The 24,485-nt window shown below is 38.0% G+C and overlaps 1 protein-coding gene across 2 annotated transcripts in view; it reads left to right on the top strand.

Moving 5' to 3' along the window:
- GLIS3 (GLIS family zinc finger 3) overlaps positions 1-24,485 on the top strand; it is a 448,343-nt gene that overhangs the window by 329,918 nt on the left and 93,940 nt on the right. For both annotated transcript variants that reach the window (XM_012652892.1, XM_012652893.1), the window contains exons 5-6: positions 17,247-17,408; positions 21,740-21,850. In XM_012652892.1, the coding sequence (XP_012508346.1) occupies positions 17,247-17,408; positions 21,740-21,850 (273 nt within the window). The remainder of the gene's footprint in view (positions 1-17,246; positions 17,409-21,739; positions 21,851-24,485) is intronic.

Below are 24,485 nucleotides of genomic sequence, written 5' to 3'. Positions count from 1 at the left end.
GTTGTCTTAAGGTTCGGTCATAGCGCCAGTGAGCAGCCAGCTGAGTCCCAGATCTGTCTTTACTGTGTCTTTAGCTAACCTCAAATCATCCAGAAAGGCCACGGTGGTTTTTTTTTTTTTTTTTTTTTTCCCCCATGCTTTCCCCTGTGTTTCTCTCTCTCCTCTCCTCGTTTCCCTGTTGAGGTTGCTTTTCCATCTCAGTCATTTCAAGTTTGAATTTGATTTGCATATCTAAACTGCTAATTATCCCAATTACTTGCAGTGCTTCTGCATTCTAAAAAGAAGTCTGAAACTGACCCCTTTCATTAAAGTCAGTGTCAGTTCACCCTGAAATTTGGAGCTATGGAGACAGGTCCATTTTTTTTTTCCTTATAAATATATTTTTAAAAGGCCAGTTGCCAATGACCGCATTTTTCAGGTCCCAAACGCTCATGTTTCTGGTCATGTTTTTTAGTCCAGCATACATTCTTTAACTAAATACTACTCTTGAAAGATCAAAAGGAGTACTCCCTGCTTTCATTTTGTTCTTGGCTGTAGCTCATGGATAGCTTTCTTTTTCCTTCCTTTTTTTTTTTCTTTCTTAATTTACAAAAAGCTTTCTTTCCTTCAGAAGAAAAAGAAGTGGCTCTGTGGATCATAAAGAGATTGTTAGCGTTTACTAATACAGTATGTTCTTAAGTTGCTTTACTACCACGTCTTTTCAGTATTATTTATTGAGCAGCTGAAATAATTGGGCTTTGAATTTTTAGATTACTATAAAGCAAGACCTATTGTCACTTATTGCTGGGTGTAATTGTACCATATGTATTTAGTGAAGCTATTTATTCATCTCCCTGGTGGATAACTTTGTCAAAGTGAGTTATTTCTGTGTGTGCAGTTGGAATCTAGAAAACATGCATTTCATGTAGCACTTAGAAATTACAGAGGGCTTCACAAACAATTTTTGTCTCCAGACCTGAGGGTATCTTCTTTAGGTTCTTCTCATCTTTTGTTATTCCCCATTGTTAGAACAAGTACTGTTCATGAGCATACAGTTATTCTGAGTGGATTGTAAGCCCTAGAAGCATGGTTTTAAAAAGAGAGAGAGAGGGAGGAAAAGAGAGAAAGAAAGCATTTAGAAATGAATAACCGGTATTTTAATTTTTAATAACTCATTTGTCCACTATTCAACAAATCTGCATTGGGTGCTTACTATACAAACTACTGCATCATGAAAAGGACAAGCCTGTGTCCCTGTCCTAATGGTGCTCACATTCCATGAGGATGTTATAAAGGCATATATGTAAGAGACTAAACCTAACCTTGGACAGAGAATGCTTTCCTGAAAAAGAAATGCTTCAACGGAGCTCTAAAAGATGCATGGGATTTAACCAGGCAAATAGGAGGAAAACATTTTTCCAGGCAAAGGAAATAGCATATGCAAATGTCCTGAGGTGAGAAAGGGCATGGTACGTTTGAGAAACTGAAGCTGAGGGAATGAAGGGGGAAGGAAGGGGAGCCAGGATGAGGTTGGAGAAGTAGACAGGAGCCACATCAAGCCAGACCTTGTGAGCCATGGTGAGGCTTTGGCCTTTATCCAAGGGCCAATGGGAAAGCTTTGAAGAATTTGACGCAGAGGAGTGATGTGATTAGATTTCCAGTTTTCAGAAGATTACTGTGGCAACAGTATGGAGACCAGATGGTGGATGAGGACAAGAGTGGATGGAGGAGACCCATGAGGAGATGATGAACTAGACCAGATGAGAGATGATGGCCTAGCCTTGGGAAGGTCAGATGTTGATGGACAGAAGTATTCATGTTTGAGAGAGACTTGAGGACTTGGAGATGAGAGGTGGGTATGTGGGAGAGGGAGTTGTCAAGGATGACGTGCCAGGCTTTGGGGCTGCATTGCTGGGTGAACAGAGAGCAGGGAGTGAAGACTTTGGGGGACAAGGTCATTGTTAAGTGTTGGAATATGTCCTTTGAGGTGCCCATGAGCCCTTAGTATGGAGATATTAAATAGGCCTGGAGCTTAGAAGAGAGGTCTAGGCCAAGTTTAACAATAGATAGCCATGTGTCTTCTGATATGATGTAGGTTGTATTCTTTTATCCAATAATGGGAAATAGTAAAGTGAACTGTTTTTTTCTTTCTTGAGGAATTTTGCTTCAAATAGAATTGGAAGTGCTAAAACAAGTATTTAGACAAATATTCGATCAATTAATCATTTAAAAAAACATTTATTGAGCACCTTACATGTATTAGATACCTACTGGATTATGGTAACTTTTCTTTTCTCTATTAGTAAAGTTACTTTGAAGAAAGGCTTAGCTATGTATGTATGTAAGGAAGGAGAAGTTTTGTCACTTTTGGTAAATTGGTAATAAAGTCCAGGATCTTACATTTGATAAAATGAGAAGGGCTTTTGCTATAAGGTATTTTATCATTTGGCTGAATGTGCAAACAACTGAGGTCTTTCTAGAATTGTCACGTTGGCTCTTGTATTATACCAGTATCACTTTGCATTTTTTTTCTCAACAGCTCGTTTCTGAGTGGCTCACAGATGCATACCATATTTTTTCAAATCTGAGAACTGTATGTTAGTTAAAAGGAAGACTATGCCAAGAACATAAGGCTCATAGTACTTTCTAGTCATTGCTAATGGCTGAACTCTGTGCTCAGATGTTGACGAGAATGATCGGTATAATTTAGGATAGTTGGCCCTTGTAAATTTAAATTATTAATATTTTTTTACTTTGTAAGGGGAAAAAAAGAAAGAGTACAACTAGATTCCTTCCAAGACATGTTTCTTTCTGTATCTCCTTGACCTCTTGAGAATTAACATTGCCTTGGAGTTGCATAGAGGGAATACTTGGTTAAATACCTGAGCCAGAGGCCATGATTCTAGTTGAGGCTCTGCCACCTACTAGCTGTGTGACTTTGGCCTCTCTAGACCTCAATTCCCTTCACTTGTAAAATGGGAACAATAATAGTAGATATTTTGAATACTTAATGGATAAATGTTAGACATTATCATCATCATCCATTAAGATTTACTGTGTGCTAAATATTTTCCTGCCAGGATTGTTGGCTCTGTAAAATGGCAAGGAAATAAAATAAGAGAAAAAAACATAACTTGGAAACAACTCATCTTACTCATTCTTTTACTTCTTTGGATTATAAGAAACAGTAGTAGTTTAAATTCAGTGCAAAGGCCAACTAGTCTAAATAATTAGACCAATATTCTCATCAAATTGAAAATATTCGAGATGATGAAATGTCCACATCTACCCCAGACTTTACAGTTTTAGGTGGGATTTTTCATAGACCTAGCATTCTTGTTACAAATGTAGTCAAGTTCCAGAGAGAGGGGGTGGCGTGGAGGTTGCATTAAGTAGAATATTCAACAGGATTGAGGTTACAATTCTTAGCCAAGGTATTTTCGTAAGAATTATAGGGATCAGAGTTCAGTGCATGCGTGACAGTGATTGAATATCCTGTGGGTCTCAGAACTTAAAAGGTCGTCACTGGAAAGAGTTAACGGATTTAATGGCAGCCTCTTTGCCCGTGAATGAACATGTAGGAAGCAGGGTATGTGGGAATAAGGGCCGTGGTGTGAGAGAGATTCCCTCCATAACCAAGAAGGGAAGTTGTTTGGATATGGGAGAGGGTAGTATAAAATCAGAGCAAGGAAGGAAAAGAGCAAGTGGAAAGAATGAAGGGTTTTCTGAGCACCTGCTATGTACGTGCCAGTCAGGCTTGCAATGGGAGAGCCATGCAGAAAAGCTCAGTCTTGAAAGAAAAAGAACTGGAGGTGAAGCATTTTGGAAGCAAGTGAGTGAGTGGTTTTGAGGAACCAGTGTGGGCTGTCACAAAAGATTGTCAATCGTAGTACTGTTGAGCTGCACTGAGTAAGCAGTGACTCTGAGGTCATCCCTTTGTAATGGCCGCCAGGGCTAATGCAAGCTTTTGGGTCCCCTTATTTTCATATCCTCCTTTTCTAAGCAACCAGTTGCAGATGACTTTTAACAAGAAGTACAGAATTTGAGCAATGCATAATGGAAATCAATGGTTTTTTGTTCAGAAAAGCACGATGTCAGGAAAATATCCCTGCCACTCTCTTTCACCCTGTCATAGTGGTGGAAGTTTTACATTTGAAAGCGAAAAGGCTTAAGATATAATTTTTTAATCCCATCTTTCCTGCCCACTTGCATCTCTTCCAAAGCTTGTCAGGGCCAGATCTGGAATAGCAAGAGCCATTAAAAATTTGGCATCTTGCACTCCATTTTTTGGAATCAACTCAGTGTGGGCCAATTTATGGTAAATTATTCTCTTCGTGTGTGAATTTCCTTTTCTCTCTTGGCAAATTCATGCTGCTTCTACACCCCTGCACACAGATCTTAAACACACAAATTTATTACGGAATCTGTGTGGGATATGTGTGCAAGTGTGAACGCATGTGCCCATGGCTGTACCCCCAAATGCTTATGCACATATTTGCACCTATGTGCCTATATGATAAGCAACTTGACTTAAACAGTTTGTCTTGGAAGTTTGTGTTGCTGTATGTATGTTAGCATACATTCTGTTGCAACCCACAAACAGTTTCTCAGTCAAGAGATGACAGAATTCAGCAATCATTTTGGGAAACACCATAGTAAATAAATATATTGCTTAGCTCTGTTAAACCAAGCATGCCAATTCTTAATAAAACTGAAGGCAAGCAGTGGCAATTCTCATCTTTGTAGTCAAAGACAATTAATTACTGGACAGCCAAGTTCACTGCCAACAGGGAAGACAGAGCCAAGATCTTGCTACAGCCCCTGTACTTTGAACACAAACTCTGTAGCTAAGCATACTTGTAACTTGGGACATGGGATTGGAGTCTCTGCCTCCCTTGCAGAGAGGTTGGCTGTAGGATGGTTGACAGAGGCATGGCATTATGGGAAATTGCTTGACCTGCTCTTTGGGGATACTTCACTCAGGGAAATTCAGGGCAAGGTCGCAACGATCTTTTTTGTTTGCATGAGAAATTCTGATGAGAGGCTCTTTCCTGGCATATTTGAGAGCATATTAGCTCAGCTTTTAAAGGGCAATTTAAAAGTTTCTTTTCCTTTATGTGTGAAGAAGGCACACATTTATGCGCCTTGAATTATTTCTAATAACATGCTCCCAGTAGATCTGTGTGTTTAGCTCAAATTTGGAAAAGGGTGTGGTAGGAAAACAGCTCATTCACTTCATCAGTATTGCCACAAATTTCTCAGAACATCAATAAAGAAGTTAATGTATCACATCCACACACACCAAAAAATACAACCATATGTTGCTATTAGTATTTTCCCCACATGGTTAAATATTAAAATAATGAAACATACATTTTACAGTAGTTCTATAAGACACTAAAATGCAGCATCTAAAACCCATAAATACATTTTATAGCTTTTGCGATGTTTTACCATTTGATGTCATCAGGCACAGTAACTAGCCTTGCCTAATTAAAAGGGCTTAATGAGTACAAATGGATCTCGTTCTTCTGCTCTTGTGGTGCCCCACTTTGGATAATGGGCTCAAGTTTAATCCAGGAAAGTGTAAGTGGTGCTAGATCACTGTCATTTCTTATGATTGAGTAATATTCCATTGTAAACATATACCAAATTTTGATAATCCATTTGTACTCACCATCAAATTGGTATTAACTAATCAACACATAAATGCACATATCAGAACATCATCTATTGGATGCTGGGGAAGGGGGAGGGTGGCGGGAGGAGGGGGGAGGAGGGAGGAGGGGACGGGTATTTGTATACACAGGAGTGCAATGCACACTCCCCGAAGGATGGACATATTTGAAACACGGACTTGGGGGGTGGGGAACCAAGGGCAACACACGTAACCTAAACATCTGTACCCCATAATATGCTGAAAAAAAAAAAAGGGCTTAATGAGCTTACTACACAAGGAAGTCTAGGAAATCAATATGCATTCTTACAAAGAGTACGTTCTCTCCATTTCGTTTAGCATTTATTTAGCAAATAATCTACGATCGCTTGAGTATATGCCAAGCACTGTACCTAGTGCTGGCAATAAAAGTATTAATAAGACTCAGTACCTTGTCCTCATAAAGCTCACAGCCTAGTGGGGGAAACAAACAATCCAATTAGTGTATCTCCACGTGTTAGCAAGGCAGTAGGCAAAGCCTGGTGGTCATGTGTGGGTACTGATCCTTTGTGCTTTGGTGACAGCTGAAAGGAAGGCTTCCCTGAGGAGGTGGCACCAAGCTAAAGGGTCAGAAAGATGTCACCAAGAACAGGGAACAGCACATGCAAAGGAAAGAGGCAAGAAGCAGCATGCTGCTTAATTAAGGAACTGCTGCTGGGCTGGACTGGAGCCCGGGTGGGAGAGACGGGGGGACAAAGAAGCGACAAGCCTGATCACTTATCTGCTAAGCCATGGGTCTCTCTCTTACTTTCTTCTTCTCCCTTCCCTTTTTTGCCCTGCAGTGTCTCTTTCTCTTTCTGGTTTTTTCTACTTTTCCTTTTCTTTTACATACTTAGTTCTCTTTTACTTTATCTATTCGTATCTTGTCTTCCGGAAGTTGAAAATATATTTCTGAGCTAGACCTTTCAGAGAAACCAGAGTTTCAAAGAACATTTCTGACATTTAAAAAAATGCAGAAACTATTGCCTAAAATCCAAAGGATGATTTCCCCAACTTCTCTCAGTTTCCTCATCTCCCCGATGCTCACCTCACCTTTAGTATGCAGAAAATAATATGGAAGTGTTGGAGCACGTGGGATCAAATTCCAAATTTATTCTGGGTATATGTCTACTCTGGAATGTACTACGAATGCAGGAAAAACAGGATTGAGCCTGATGTTTCTTTCGTATCATCCACAGAGTCTAATGAAGTTCTCAATGTGCAAGAAATTCAATATGTGCACAGTCCATTTGTGGAGCAGGGAATTGGTCACTTGGTATATTGCTTGTATTTAAACAGTTTGAAAGAATTCTTTAATGTAGAATAGTAAAACATCTGAATGTTGCTTATATTTGTATGCTTTATGTATACTTCATAGAAGTATTGTGCTTATGTAGACACATGAATATGGAATTATACCCGGCTGTGTGATGGTCAAAAACACAGGCACACAGAAAATTAAATAACTTGATTGCTTTTAGGAATTGCTATGGTTTGAGCATGTCCCCTAGAATTCATGTGTTGGAAATTTGTTCTTTTGTGGTGGTGCTGAAAGGTGGAGCCTTTAAGAGGTGATTAGGTCATTCAGAGGAAGGAATGCTGCTCCTGCAGGTCTGGGTTAATTCTCACAGTGGTGAGTGAGTTCTCTTTCTAGTGGGAGTGGATTAGTTACCTCCAGATTGGGTTGTTATAAAGCAAAGCTGCCCCTCATGCTTTGCCCCCTTTTCACGCATGCCCACTTCCACTTTTGCTTCTCTTCTATATTATGATGCAATACAAAAGCCCTTGCCAGGAGCTTCCACCATGCTCTTGTACTTCCCAGCCTCCAGAATTACCCCAGTCTGTGGTATTCAGTTATAGCCACAGAAAATGAACTAAGACAGGTATGTTTATGCAAAACTAATTATATAATCATAAAATATATTTGCTCTACTATCATGTGATCATAATGCATTTCTTGTTGTCTGTCAACCCCTAAAGTACACATGCTCTCGTGGATATATATTCACAGATTGCATGAAACGAATGCTAATAAAAAACAGCAACAAAAACTTACTGTTATGTTTATATAACCCCCAGACAACCAGTTTTCCATTATTTACCCTCTCACAGAAATAATTATTTGCTTTAATTTGTAGTTTTCTGGCATTGTATTGATACAACATGAATAATATATGATACCTTATATTTGTCAAATAGCTGGAGATGGCCATATGATACATCTTAAATATCAGTGTTGCCCTGTGGAATATTGTTTTTCTAGTTGTGAATATAATGCCCATGATGAGGTTCCATTTGTCCTCAGATCCTTTCAATTGTTATAAACCAGACACTTGATAATTTCCATAAAAATTTAATATGGTTAAAATGTTGGCACAGAAATAACATATTTCTTTCTACATTGTCATATGGCTTCTTGAAAACAGTTTTTCCATTTTCGTTTTTTAAGCTGAACCCTCATTTATTTTGCTACCTCATTTAAAGACCCTTTTAAAGATTGACTACTACCCCGGGCCCAAAATGTTAAAAAACAAGGAATTCCCTTAAACCATTAAGAAACACGTTAATACTGCCTATTTCGATGACCTTTGTTTTATACAGATTTCTTAATCAAAAACAAGCACAACAAGCCAGGAAGTTGTATTTATGAGCTAGTTAATTGATTCATTTTGTACACCAGAATAACAGGGAAAAACACAGTAACTGGAATCTCTTTATTATAGTTTAGGAAAACATTACAGAAAAGTTTTATATTAATTCTATAAAATTTTTAATAGTTCCAGAAAATCTGGATAAATGAGGACTGTAGGCCACTTCAGAATGCCAGATGAGTAGTACACACTAAATTGGTTGACTCATTGAGACCAAAGTGTCATAGTCTCTTACCCTCTCAGTCTTCCCCAGCCAAACACAGGGGAAGGAAAACTTTGATGGTTATTGTAGGAAATGCAAGTGCAAATCTATTTAGATACTTGGAACCTTTGGAAACTCAATTTGGGTTGCACTGATTTCCCTGGAGTTAAGAGGACTCTCAGATTAACCAGGTATAACCCTATCATGACTCTAAATAATTTTCCAATAAGGCTATTATTATGCTTGGTGTAGAACCTTTGAAATATTATAAAATCAGATATTACCTTCAGCAACCAAAAGAAGACAACAGATGCTCCTGGGTCCAATGTTCTATTATGGAGGAAGAGGGTGATTTGACTGCAAAACGAGTATAATCACAAAGCAAGAACAAGCAGAGATATGTTCTCTGTCCTCATGGAATTTTTAGGTCATTAAATATGAAATGTCCAATTTTGACACAAAAGTGTAGTTTATTATATCTCAAACAAGAAGTAGTATAATTAATCAAAGTATGTGCCTAAACTAGGCACAACAGCTTTGCCATCTTAACGGTAGCTTGTTTATGCCGGCAGCAAAGAAGCTTAGGGAGCGAGTGGCGATGAAATCGAGAAAGGCATTTTCCACAGCTTGTTGAGAATTGAATATTTTTCCTTGCAAGAAGTGGTCCACAGCCTGGAAAAAGTGGTAGTCAGTTGGAGCAAGGCCTGGTGAATACAGTGGATGACTGAAAGTTTCCAAGTCTAGCTTCTGTAGTTTGAGCAGCATTGTTTGTGCAACATGCGGTTGAGCATTGTCTTGCAAGAGGATTGGCCTGTCTCTATTAACCAATCTCAGCTGCTTAATCACAAGTATCCTCATCATTTCATCCAGTTGGTTGCAGTACACATCCGCTGTAATTGATTGATCAGGTTTCATGAAGCTGTAGTGGATAATACAAGCACTGGAACCTCCAGACAGACACCATTAGCTTTTTTGGATGAATATTCAGTTTTGGACTACTGTGTTTCAGCACTTCATCTTTATCCAACCATTGTGCTGAATGCTTGCAATTGTCAAAAAGAATCCATTTTTCATCACACATAACAATACAGTGTAGAAATGGTTGGCCTTTATGTCATGACAGCAACGAAAGGCAAGCTTCGAGATGATTTCTCTTCTGACTCTCTTTATTTCATGTGGAACCCATCTATCCAGCTTCTTTACCTTGCCCATTTGTTTCAAATGGTCCAATATTGTTGGAATAGTAACTTCAAACCTTGCTGCTAATTCATGGGTAGGTTGAGATTGATTCACTTCCACTACAGCTTTTAGCTCATCATTATCCACCTTGGTCTCGGGTCACCCACGTGGCTCATTTTCAAGATTAAAATCACCAGAATAGAACTTCTCAAACCATCAACGTACTGTGTGTTTATTAGCCACATCCCTCCCAAGCACTTTGTTGATATTTTGAGCTGTCTGCACTGCATTGGTTCCAGGACAGAACTCATACTCAAAAATAACATGAATTTTTTACTTACTCGTGGTTTCACAAAAATTGCTCTAAAAATTTTTGAAAGACGAGCACAAGCCAAAATGTGCGTTTGAAAGACTGAGGATGTACCTTCACAATAAAAATAAAACAAGAAGTGTCAAATTAAATGTCAGAGATATCGACTGTCAAACTTACTACTTAAGGAAATTGGACATGCCATACTTAATAACCTAAATCTTAGTCTGAATGACACAGGAACAGAAGGAATTCTGTATTATTCAGTGTAATGGATTCATGAACTAGTTACTTTTTAAAAGCTTCTACACATTTGCATTATTTTCTTTTTCTCCCTTTGTGTAACACTTTCTACAGACTGAGGTGGTAAATATTAAGATTTGCTGGAGCAGCCAGCACTAGTAAGAGTGCACTGGAGACAGGTACCAGAGTGGCACCGAGTGAGGAGTGAGTTGTGTGCCTGAGTGCGAAGTTGACTGAAGGAGAAGCAAAATCAGATGGCCCCAGTGTGTTTCTGCACTCTTTCTGTTTTGACCCTGTCCTTTTTTGTTTCCTCTGACCTTTCTGCTTTTTTTTTCTGTTATCTTACCACTTAAATTTTTTTTTTTGAGACAGAGTCTCATTCTGTTGCCTGGGCTGGAGTGCCATGGCGTCAGCCTAGCTCACAGCAACCTCATACTCCTGGGCTCAAGCGATCCTACTGCCTCAGCCTCCCGAGTTGCTGGGACTACAGGCATGCGCCACCATGCCCGGCTAATTTTTCTGTATACTTTTAGTTATCCAGATCATTTCTTTCTATTTTTAGTAGAGACAGGGTCTCGCTCTTGCTCAGGCTGGTCTCGAACTCCTGAGCTCAAACGATCCACCCACCTCAGCCTCCTAGAGTGCTAGGATTACAGGCATGAGCCACCGCGCCCGGCCTTAGCACTTAAATTTTAAAATTAGATTTTATTGTTTCATACCTAAGAATGAAGCTGCCACAGTTTGGTTCATCAAAGGCAAATTTTTTTATTCTTTTATCCTTTCTCTGGTTATTTTGTTTTTTATTTTTTCTTTTAAAAATCCCACCAAACTGTACGTTTTCAACGTAAGGATCATTTAATGATCCCCAGAACATTGTTTCTCAAAGTGTAATCTTCAAACATTCAACATTTAGAAATATCACCTGGGTGATTGTTAGGAATGCAGGCTCTCAGGCCCCACCCAAGCTTACTGAATCAGGGTTTGCATTTTAATAAGACCCCCAGGTGATTCACAGGCATATACAGCTGGGAAGCACTGCTCTAGAAGGGAACTTGCAGAACTAAATCCCAGCTGAATACATGTGTCAGATTTCTCACCTTCTCAGGTGTGTAAGGTGGCTTTCAGCTGTTCCTTCAGCCATCTCTTCATGAGTCACAGGAGAAGCAGTCTTTCATTTACACCCTTTGAAGGTATGAGCTTGGTAAGAGTGGACTTGAACTCTTGGGCTTACGGTGGAAGTCACCTTGATTGTACCTGCCATGTTAGAAATATTCGCCGACACTCCCAGCCATGCCTTTCATCTCTGTTGTCTTTGGGCTGTATGGAGAGATGTGAACTGGGATATAATCCGTCAGTCAATTCCTGCTGCATATCACAGCATCAGCCATCACTAATGGGATTAATTAGTCTTGACTGATGAAATTGTAAAATCGTATACCTCCAAGGGTCGTAAACACTGAGCCTTAATTGAAATCAAATGTATATTTTTAAAAAGCGTGTCCAATATCATAGTCTCCTTTCTGTTTGGGTTTTTTTGACATTAGCAATGGTATGGAAACCTGATCAGGAAAGGTTTGTTGTTATTACTGTTTTGAATACGAACTTACGCTTCTCAGCTCTCTAAGTAGCTGATTAGGGGAGGGAGGAATAGTCTACTTAATTATTGGTTACACATATGGAATAAATCCCATTTTAATGGTGTCTAATGAGCCTTTCATTTTTAGAACCTTACACAAAAGCCTCTAATAGAAAGGGAAAGTAATATTTCAAAGGTCATCTTAATGCCACTTAATGTCAACAATCCGCAATCAAGCCAATATATAGAGACGGTGATTACAGTCCAGTTGTGATTCTTTTAAATATGAAATAATCTTCTAAATTAACAAAGTGGTGCAAGCTAAGGTTCTTTAGGTTTGAGGCAACTCAAACTTTCTAATTAGAGTTTGTTACTTGAAAACAGCCTCAGAGTTAAAGAGATTTTTTTCAGAGTGAGGCTTCATGCAATGCTGTATTTTCAAAACCCATGAGATTGAAAATTCTGTCACTTACGGTTTCATGCACTGTTTTCATGAGTGTCTGTAAAGCCACTGAAATGTGCAAATGGAAAGCGATGGCTCCCCCTCAGTGCTGCTCCTCAGCAGGAATGCAGTGGGCTTAGAAATGCGGGGTGTTCTGTTGGTCCCGAGGCCATTGAGGGAACTTTCCGGCAAACCTATTTCCAACCAGACATCTGCCCAGTAGCAGATTAAAAAGTGGGAATTTAGAGTCTCTGGTAAGAGATTGGCATTCTGGGATTTTGTCCTATTTGTTGTGTGAACAGAGATAACCCTGCCCTACTCTGGAATGGAGATGTTCCTTTTCAGTCCTAGGATGGCTGCTGCAGTACTAGCCCATGTGACTCTTATGTGAGTTAGAATTGGGTTAATTCTGCAAAATGCTTTACTGTGTCAGAAGATTTTTGTAAGAAAATGGCCAATGATTATAACATGAACGTCATTCTCTGACTCATCCGTTCACACTGCAGTGTGGCCCTGGAGGACTTGTTAACTGTCAGGTTGCTGTACCCCACTCCCATGGTTCTGATTCTGTAGGTCTGGGGTGGAGTCAGAGAATTTCTATTTCTGACACGTTCCTAGGCGATACTGATGCCACTGGCTTGCGAACCATGTCTTTGAGAGCCACAGCTTGGGGGTACATCAGTATTTAACCTGCCCAGCCATATGCATTGACCCTCATGGGAGTAAGGTTTGAGTTTTATTCATCTTATTCCTCCTGGTGCCTAAGACACAAGAGCCATGCCCATGGGTCTTACTCAGTCTTTGTTGGGGAAAAAAATACTATTTAAATAAAATTACTAATATAGGGGAAAATTCCCAGTAAGGAGCTTGGCATAGAATAAATGCTTAATCAACATGGGGCCCCTTTTCTGCCACCGTGCCCCAAATTATCACCCTACCTTTGTCTCTCTTATATTCTATTCTTCCTCCTTCTGTTGCCCCCTTGGATTCTGAGAGTTTGTTTGTTGCTATTTCTTTTGTCTTCCTGTAAATGGTTTGTTTTCGAACCTCAGGCAAACTCTGGCCTGCAGATCCAATCGTGTGTCACTGGGTCTTGGGTTCGTGGTTCCACAGCCAGTGCGGGAAGTATAGGATCTGAGAATAGGATATTGGTCAATTTCATGTAGGAGTTGGTCCATGGCAGTGACACAGCAGTCAGTTGACGATTTGAACCTTAGATCTCAGAATGAACTTGCACTTTAGGAACCGTGGTGAGAAAGCATCTGACCAAATCCAAGGAAATACTGCTAATGGTCCTTGCTTTCCTAAGCTTAGATGTTCGTTTACAAGGTGAGACATGCTCAGTAAAGATTTGGAAAACATGAAAAAAATGAAAAGAAAGATTAAAGGCAGCCATTTGCCCAAACTGAAAGAATCCAGTTTGGGTACATTTTGTAACAATTTTTTATAAGCCTACCTAAATGTTAGTTTATTTTTAATGCATTTGCATTTAATTGAACTTATAAATCTCGGGGTAAAACTGCCTGAGAGGAAATTCTTGTGCTGAATTACAGGGTTATTCCCATAATGAATGATAATGATTCATTATAAAATTGCTTGCTTTCAAGTTTCATCCAGACACCATGAGAGAAACGAACAGCACCTTCTTCCTCATCTTGCAGAATTGTCAGTGTGACAATGTTCATTCAGGTGTGGTGTCCTCCACACTCCTGTGATGAGTTGGGTGTTAGGTCCCCCACCAAGAGATCTGTTAATCCTTTAGTGCTTGATTTTACTAGTCTTGTGTTCATGATTTTTTCAAGTGAATTCAACAAGAGTGAGTGGGTGTTTTGTATACTGTGAACATCTGCGTGCATGAAGTTGCCTTTCTCCTGCCTTAATTCATACAACTTAGTGAGGTCAAACCCTTCATTTTTAATCTTTTCCCCTGAAAATACTATAATATTACTCCGTTGTCTTCTGGCCTTTTGTGTTACAAAGGAAACATCTGACATCAGCTGGATTTTGCCATTTTACGGATAATCTTTTTGTTGTCGTTTTCGATCTGGGCTTTTATATTTTCCTCCATCCTTACTATTTAAAAAGGGTATCCACGTGACAAAAACATTTGTACCCCCTTAATATTTTCAAATTTAAAAAAACTGAAAAAAGAAAGAACTTCACCTAAGCAGTAACTGGTATGGGTCTTTTAAAAATGTAGCTCCTGGGCATTCATTCATTTGTCCATTTACTCAGGAATCATTAATTAAGTACTTACTGTTTGCTAGCAACATCTGCACTAGACACTTAAGATCAAATGTCAAGCAAAACATTGGATGCTAACCCTCATGCATTTTATAAGAAAACAGACTTCATTATGTCTCTTTTTATTTAATTCCAAACTCTTATATTTATCCATATTAATTTTCTCGCATATTTTTCCTCTTGACTTCTCTCTCCAAAATCTACATTGTAATATGCAGTATTTATTTGAAATTGAATAACTCTTGATTCTAGAGTGTACACTCTAGATTTACAAAAGTATCAGATAAACATGCTGCAAGAATAAATACCTTTATGAAAAAAGTTTTTTAAATAGTCTGAGTGTTCTGAAATGTTCATTTTTCACTGATTTGCTTGGAATGCAGTGAGCCCTTTGATCTTTGATTATTGCTTCTGTTAACAGTAATAATAGCAATCAGTTGTGTGTTAACTGGACATTTAAGTGGACATTTAACTGGAAAGACTTTGGAAGTGCTATTCTATATGTAGCCTATGTCTGAGCAAGTGGACAGTTTGAACTTGTCTAGGCTATGTCTGGGATTCCTCTAATTGCTTTTTGGTAGAACTGGGGGTCTTGTTTTATCCGGTACTCACAGAGACCTTATTAATCTATTCGAAAGTAGTTCTCCACTCCCATGCCGTTGCGGAAACAATGCAACTTTCTCTCTGACCGAGATCTGAGGCGATTGTGGAAAGGGGTGGATACTGAGGCCTCCCCAGGTCTGGGTCTGCACCCCTGGAGCTGGCCCCAGAACGGAATCCACCCTACAAAAGAGCCTTACTAGGAACTAGGCTACAGACTTGGCGTGTCCAAAACCACAAGCTCATTTCAGACCTAAGTGAGGTCCACCAGGTGATTCCAAGTAAAATAAACTGAGCTCCAAAAGTTTGCTCTTGAGTCGTCATTCAGAGAGAACCTTAAAAAACAGAGGTTTGGTCAGCAGAGGCCTCTTAGCTATGAATTGGGGGGTAATTTTGAGCCCCTTTATTCTCAGATTAGAGACCCATTGGAAAACCTGAAGAAACGAGCCCCTCAGCTCCTCCCTCCCTCTAGCGACATTGCATTATATGCCTTTCGCTCTGCTGAAAAAGTAGTTGGCTTCGTCAGCATTCGTCTTCTGTTCAGGCTAAATTTATTTTTATGTGAAATAGAAATCAGGAAAACACCAAAATTATTTTAAGCAAAATATCAAAATCGAAATAAACCAACATATGTCTGTGAAACATGTATAACTCTCAATCAAAAATAAGTGCAACTTTCATAAATTTCTTAAAATACTCCACCATGCAAAATCTGGACAACTTAAATAGATGGAGTTATGACATGTTTAATTATTCTTTCTACTTAGTTCATCCTTTACTTAAAGATGAAAATTCCAGTAATCAAAACCTGGCCAGCTCTGGACCATTCCTTCATGAACATTGGCCTCCACCAGCTATTGTAATAAGTAGGTGAGAAACTGGGAGTTTTATAAAATTTCTTGCAGCAGGGTTAAGTTATACCTGCTAATTTTGAATGCAAATCATCTGGAACTTACCTTCTTCACTTACATTCACTTATATTCTTCACTTGTATTCCACCCCTACCCCCCACATTCCTCTCTAAGAAGCAAGGTCTCTTAATTGCTTTAAACATACTAAGATATGTTCTGTGTAGGTTTTCCATATTTCTAAGTTTCTCTTCCAGTGGGAAGTCAAATGGGATTAAAACTGTCAAAGTAACATAAATAGTCTGGAGCTTAGCACCAAACAGAGAGGTAAAAGATAAATCCCCATCTCACCTTTATGCTTCATTTATAGGCTTTTTCTAACACATTTTATTTATTAGATTGCTACTTCAAGGATTGGAATCACTTTGACCCTATAATAGTAGCTGATATTTTGCTCACAGAAGACATTAAGTAAATGTTACTATCAATAAATATTATTGACAAATCGATGACGCATTTATTGAAATCTGCAGCCTTTCACTTTCAATTCTTTTCTCCATGAATTAGATAGCAAAATTTATAAAAAATAAAAAAGATTAAACTATTACAGTACTTTATTTGGAAAATGATTTAGCAGTAATGAATTGTCCTCCAGCTTCTTTTTTTAAAGCACGTTAAAAATTTTGTCTCATGAGGCTTAGTTAGCATTACCATATATACTGACATAGTCACTCTTTTGAGAGTTGGAAAAACCCTACAAATATATTAAAGAAGTTTATGATCATATTGATCCAGTGGACACATGCCTTTTTCATCCTGGACTCTTGGATCTTCAGTTCTCCTATTATACATCACTCTGATTTTTTTTTTTTGTTGTTAGTTTATTAGTTGTCAAAAAGTTTCTTCCTTCCCAGTTCCTTCAATTTAGACCAATTTGGAAATGGAAAAGTGTGTTAATTTTTTAATAACTCTTTAAGACACACATTACTGTATTTTTATTAACTGAGCCAGATGGCTCACAGTGAATTTTCTCTGAAATAAGTAATCACAGAAATCAGTTTGGGACCCAATTCTGGTACAGAAAGTGGCATGTATATTCAGTGGAAAAATGCAGCTCACATAAACACATGGATGTTTTTAGAAGTAATATTTGTTACTGTTTGGATTTTATTTTGTTTTAGGCTAAGTACACACTAAAGACATTTATTTTTTCCTGTGCCCCAGACCCAAGCATTCAAGGTCCTTCTCAACAACCAAAAATTGTTTTCTTTCTGCAGTTTGAAGGTTGCAAGAAGGCCTTTTCAAGGCTTGAAAATCTCAAGATCCACCTGCGGAGCCACACGGGCGAGAAGCCTTATCTGTGCCAGCATCCGGGCTGTCAGAAGGCATTCAGTAACTCCAGCGACCGTGCCAAACACCAGCGGACACATCTGGACACTGTAAGAATGGCAGGAGCTTTCCAATTTTCAGCCCAAAACCTGGTGTGAGGAAATGCCCGCTTGATAGTGGGATGGCGAAAGTGTTTGCTTTTATGGTCTGCAGGTTACAAGGACAATGCCAAGGGCAGCAGCGGAACCTAGTAAAGGGCCAGAAGAGGCCCCGCTTAACTGTTCCATTTTTCTGTAGTCACAGTTATTCTAAATATTACAACTTCCTGGGACAAAAGGGTTACTCTGTCACCTCTGTATACAAAGCAAAAACAGTTTAGGAGCTGTCATGTAATAGATTTTAGTACAGAGAATGACTGCTAGAGATTGGGCATTAAAATAAGTATTCCTATATCAAGTAGATAATGCATGCTATTGCTAGAAATACGAAGTGAGTTTTTGTTTTTATTTATTTATTTATTATTATTATTATTTTTACCCTGGTTCTTTTCGTCTTGACGTAAGAACTTTGTGGCTGGCATGGTTTTTGAGAGTGAATCTGGCCTTTTGCTTTAGAGAAACCTTGTGTTTTCACCTTCAAGCAATCTAAACAGAAAAAGCAAATCTTCCTCGAGGGTTCAGTTTCATCATGCTTCCTAAGTGTTAGCAGCCCCCATATCCTTTGACATCAACCCTCTGAGAACAATTGATTTTCATTATTACACCCTTAACTCCCTTAATGCTGCAACATTTTGCTCATTCCCAAATGCCTTTTCTAAGACTCTTATTTTCTCAATTATGTTGATAGCCCTCCTTTGCATTTCTCAGGATTTGATGCCATTTTCCTTACATGAGGCCAGGTAGACTCTATGTAATTTCACTTCACTTAACAAAGCCATCAGGATAAATGTATTAAACACATCACAGATCTCTTATCCCACGTTCTTGCAAATAATGTATTCATGACAGTACTTTTTCGGTGTTAACATTCTGATATCTATTATTAAACTGCACTAGAGTTTGAATTTTGAAAAGATACTGTTATTTCTACACACCTTCTCATACATATTTAAGATTCTTCTGATGTTATAGTTGACATATTTATTAAATTTTATATTAGTCTCTATTAGTCATATTGATAGAAGTCATTTTAGCTATATGTCACATAACCTTTCTAAACAGAATTGTCTCCCAATATACATAAATGTGATGGGTTTGCCTAGTAAATATCTGAAATATAATTAGAACACCTTGGGCATAGGATGGACTCCTTCTGCTCTAGCTGAATTCTGTGATTTTAGGACCAATGGAATAGAATATTAAATGAATAAATTTGGTGAATAATGGGGTTTTTAAAGTTAGAAAAAAGGAAAAAGAATAAATTATGTTAAAATGCCCTATTTTGTTGTGTCTAAAATGGTCTTGGTAGAATCCAATAAATTTTCCAATTTGTCATTAAACTTTATCATGGAAGAATGAACATTATGAGACAAGATTGTCTTGAGAAATTGCTTCCACTCTAGCTAGTTATCTGTAGTTTGAAAGAACTATTGTGAGGCTAAGTGTTATGGTTCTACAATACCCTTCTTTGCTTAGAGCTAATTTTAGCTAATCAAACTAAAAGCATTTTCAAAAATCATTTTGGAATTAAAATATCTTTTTAAAAACTTTTGAGGAAAGCTAAGATGATAATTTCATATTAGTTCAATGCAGTAGCTTTTAAAACTCAGCTATTTTTGTTTTTTTGAAAAATTATTTCTCTATGAAATCTTTTAAAACCATCATTTTTCTTTTAAGCTCCAAACTAGCTCCTGTTTAAATTTTTACTACATTTAACAAATTGGTGAGCTCTTTTAAAATCATATAGAAAGTAAACACTTATTTTAAAAAGAAAACTGTAGTTGCTTGAAGAATTTATGATTTAAATTTAGGTCCCTGTTTGCTTTCATTAAGCACTCCTTATGCTAATGCTGTCAGAATTTTGGATAAAGTATCTTTCTTAAACTAAGTGGATTCTTTATTTCTGTGAACATGGTTTTCCCATAAAAATTACTGAGTTCATAATTCTACCCCTGAAAAGTTCTATTAATTCATTTCTCTATTAGCATCCTAATATCTAAACAGGGGACATAATTATACAGTACAAATGGACAATAATAAAATATATAATTGGATGACATGTAGCATGCCATTTAAAGCTTAGATAATCTGATATAATATGACCAGTACAGCAAACTGCTTAGAGCAGTCCCTGTTTTGGCATACTAGTCCCAGGTGGCTGACAGCAAGGGAACAGAGTGAAGGCCAGCTAGGAGGAAGAATGTGTAGTCAAGCTGCTTTCAAGAATATCTCAAATTCAAACACAAAATGGCATTACCAACCCAAATCATAGTTACCATTGTAATAATAAGGGCATCAATTTATGTAACATGTTAATAGCCATCATAAAGCCTTTTTTATATGCAACATCTCCTCTAATGCTCAAAACATAAGCTTATGTGGTCACAATGGGACTGCCAGTAAAGATATTGGCTAGTTACTCTTCTAAAGCTGGGGCAAGTAGGGAAGGCTAGTGCAAGAAAGCCGTGCAAACTCCAAATTCCCAATGGAAGTTCATTGGGAATTCATTAATCAATAATTGGCTCACCATTTCATAAAAACTATGAGGCATTGAGAGCCTGGTTCATCCATTGTTCACTGTTAGATCCCTAATAGGGAACACAGTGCCCAGCACATCCTGGAAGCATAAGAGCTGCTGCTGCTGATACAATCAGTCAATCAGTCAGTCAGTGAACACAGCAGATACTAAATGTAGAATTCAAATTGCGTGTGTCAGCCAGGTGGGATGGCTCATGCCTTTAATCCCAGCACTTTGGGAAGCTAAGCCAGGATCACTTGAGCCCAGGAGTTTGAGACCAGCCTGGGCAACATGGTGAGACCCCATCTCTACAAAAAATAAAACAATTGGCTGGGTATTTTGGCACGCCTATACTCCCAGCTACTCCAGAGGCTGAGGCAGGAGAATCGCTTGAGCCCAGGAGTCTAAAGTTGCAGTGAGCCATGATGATGCCACTGTACTCTAGCCCAGGCAACAGAGTGAGATCTTGTCTCAAAAAAACCAAAAAGCTAAAAAAACCCAAATTGGGTGTGTCAAATTATATACTCATGATTTTCCTTGTTCTTGGAATTAAAAATGGCACACACACAAAAAAGGAATGTGAATCATAAATGTGACTTCCAGTGAGTAAAATAATGTAATCCACATACCTTTTGGCCCACAAAATGACAAGCATGCACATAAAAACAGAAACAGGGGCAAAATATAAACAGTAAAAAAAAAAAGTCTGAATTTTTTTCAACAGTGTAGCAGGTTTCTAGAGCAAGAATCCTGTTTTAGAGACACATTTCACATTATGTGGACACAGTTCTAATACCTTACCTGATGAGATACTCAGTAGATCAGTGTTAATACATCTTATAAACACAGTTAATACTGTGATTTTTTTTTTTTAGTTTTTCAATTCTTGAAGTATGCAGATTTTGATTTATTTCACAACTCAAGAGTCATAGCCTCAAACTCATGACGTGAATTTTATTATAACAGTAGGAGTAGGTATTGAAATTTGAATGGATGTGAGGTGCTCTCATTCATTCATTCATTCATTCCTATTATGTACCAAGCACCAGGGATACAAAAATAAAAAAAGATCCTAGACTGAGCCTTAAGTTCCACACCTCGGAGCGTGAGGGAATCGAAATAGCCAAAATTTGTGTTCTCATCACACCGAGCCAGGAATTATTCACATAACTCAGGCTCATCAGCGGGACTCCTCTGCAACTAATAATATTAATGCTTCTCTGGCTGCCTGTTGTTTGAAACCTACTGTCTCTTACTCACTTTACACTAATTTTCTCTTCTTGATTCTCTCCTTCTCTCTTTCTGAATCAGGTTTCTTCTGAAACATACCCAGTCTTTTCTGGACTTTTCTACAGCTTCTTTACCTGAACCCTTAAAGAATATGTGTTTACTAGTTTCTGACAGTACCAAAGATTGTTCTCAGGGAAACATAACTGTAAGTATGACTGGAGATGCTTACTAATAATTTCCACATTAAAAAGTGCCACAAGAGATTTTGTGGTTCGAGTGCACTCTCAAGCAACCCCTTCAAAATCATCAAGGATAGGCCATCTCTTTGTTTTTTGAAAGTTTACTCTTCTCTTTACCATGATGCAGTTATTGGACTTTCTAATTAAAATGTATGAGTATTACCCAGCATTGCACATCAGTCAGTTGGTACCAGGTCATGCTCTGAAGCAAATAATCTTTGAGTAAAACCTTCCCCAGTTACCTGTATGATTTAACCATAGCTGTTTCTTTCTTTCTTTCTTTCTTTCTTATTTAGAAACCTTATGCTTGTCAAATTCCAGGATGTACCAAACGCTACACAGACCCAAGTTCCCTAAGAAAGCATGTGAAGGCACATTCTTCCAAAGATCAACAAGCAAGAAAAAAGGTAATTTTAAAAGAGAATTTTCCAGCCAGGAAAAGTACATTTAAGTTACTCTTGTAGTACTTGGAGCTTCTGCAAGGCATTGGAAATTCTTATACTCTTCAAGGTGTAACATACTTTAAACTGTTTGAGCCAGGATGTCTCCCCCATGAAGTAATAGCAAGGTTATAGTTTGCATAACTGATATAGCCAGGTAGTTTCTGGGGAAGGCTTGTGTAATAGGAATCAGAGAAAATTAGTGAAAGTCACCTAAACTGGAAAGTAACAACACGACTTTTATGGAAATTAAATCCAAATAGCTACAGAAAATTGAATTGGGAAAAACAACAACAACACAAAAAGCCTTTCTGGAGAGAAGTGGTTTTTTGTAAATATCAATTCACTAGAATCATTTTAGCTCTAATGAAGAAGGTAGGTGAATCTCTAGGGTAAGTATAGAATATTCCTTACTTTTTTTTTTTTTTTTTGAGACAGAGTCTTGCTCTTTCACCCAGGCTAGAATGCAGAGGCATCTTTACAGCTTACTGCAACCTCAAATTCCTCGGCTCAAGCAACCCGCCACCTCAGCCTCCTGAATAGCTGGGACGACAGGTGCACCCACCACGCCTGGCTAATTTTTCTATTTTTCGTAGAGACAAGGTGTCACTCTTGCTGAGGGTGGTCTCGAACTCCTGGCCTCAAGTGATCCTCCCACCTCAGCCTCCCAAAGTGCTAGGATTACAGGTGTGAGCCACCATGCCTGGCCAGCATTCCTTTCTTTAATCTTAGAGGAAAAGCAGGTTTCTTGATAGGTACTATATATGAAAATTTGCAAAAGGAATTGAACCTAAAATCCCTTTGACATCGGTGAGGGACTAATGCAGTTTCCAAGTTCATAAAAATCATAGTATCTCAGATTTGGAAGAAATGTTAAAGATCAACCATCCAACCCACCTGACTTGCTGTCCTAACTGCACAAGATCTCTAGCGAGTTGTTGGCCATACTGTGCTTGAACACTTCTAGAGATGGGGAGCTTACTACCTTTCAAGGCATTTTCTAATAACTGAATTTTTAAATTTTTGGGCCAATGAGTATCTTCTATCCATGACAGAAAACATGTTGAGTTGACCTTGGCTTTTTGAGTATTTCATTTGTGTTGAAATGGGTACCTGATTTATTTAGGGGCTCTTTTATAACAAATTTAAAGGCAGTTTAAGACTCAACTTATTTCAAGTGATTGAACCCCATGGAAAGGGTTTTCAGGTGACTGTGGCTTCTAGTTAGAAATCTCGCATTTTTTGATGGTTTATATGGATTTGACCCTTTTTTGTTGGGAACTGTTCTATAGTCTTTTTGTTACTTAAGTTTTCTCTTCTGTGAGAGGTGTTAGCGCAATACCAGCCAAGGGCAGATATATGGAAAGAATTTGATTTCTTCCCTGTGAGTTGGAAAAATGCTCAGTCAGAAGGATTTGATAGCTATTCTTAACTGCATACAAACCTACTCTTGTAAATCAGTTGTTAAAAATCATTTATTTTTTGCTGGAAATGTAGTTAAATCTCTGTAATTGGAATCCCAGTAAATTGATATCTATGATTATTTAGCATGGATTGGATATGTTCTTGTATCAGAAAGGCAAAGGAACTGCCAAGGTAATTAATAATGTAAATAAAGTTGGAAGGAGGACGTTTAATCCTCTTAAAATAACATACCATTGTTGCTGTGGCGTACTCTTAACTACTTTTAGCAGGACCACTGTCTAATGGTTTTTGTCACTATCTATGTATATCTTATAAATTTGAAGTAATAAATTATATTTGTAAAAAAAAAAAAAACTTTCTAGATGAGAAGTTTTTCTCCCAAGTCAGACCATTCTCCATCTCCATGTCCCAAATGTGTGAGGCTTTACTGTAATAGCAAACCTGTCGGTAACGTTGGACAGTACCTTCGTGGAGAATGACAACTGTCATGGACGTGAAAGAGTATAAGTCCCCTATCTGGACAAATAAGCAACAATGTGATGTTCAAGTTAAGAAGGTAACCTAGGTTGACAGATATGGAAACATAACAGGGGATATTTTCAGGAATTCTTAATGGTTTCTGTTGTTCAGACATGGTATGTTTTCAGCCTTTATTAAAGGAAGAGTAGTTTTGATTGTGTGAAAGATTCTTAAAGTACTAGTTGAAAAAAGACAAACAGACCTTGAGACTACAAAATATAATTTTACTGACAATTTGCAGACAGCCTTCAATAGGCAATCTAGATAACATTGGATATAGCTTCAAGGAGCAGTATTATAATCTCATGTCAAGTATTGCAGAGTTCTCTCAATTTTGTCTTATTTAAAGTGAGATATTGTCTCTCAAATGAGTTAGCTTTTGATGTTCACTCTGTTTCTGCAAATGGTCGAATTGGATTTGGTTGACTTTCATTTCCCAGCCCTTAGTGATAAGTTTATGATGTTTACTTTCCAAATTTTAACCTTTTTGTCTGAAGATTTAAAAAATCCTTTATGAATCTGTGATGGATTAATTTGTAAAAATTAAATGATGAAAGTTCCTCCATCCAACAAAAAGCGGAAATGTCACTCCCAGGAGAAGCCATTGCTAATAAACCTGAAATCAGTCAATCTGCATTTCCAAATCTTGTGCTGATAT

This window comes from Propithecus coquereli, unplaced genomic scaffold, assembly GCF_000956105.1.
Source record: "Propithecus coquereli isolate 6110/MARCELLA unplaced genomic scaffold, Pcoq_1.0 Scaffold403, whole genome shotgun sequence".
NCBI classification, from domain to species: Eukaryota; Metazoa; Chordata; class Mammalia; order Primates; family Indriidae; genus Propithecus; species Propithecus coquereli.
The sequence above is the reverse complement of the archived record's forward strand: the minus strand, read 5'-3'. Positions and strand labels throughout refer to the sequence as shown.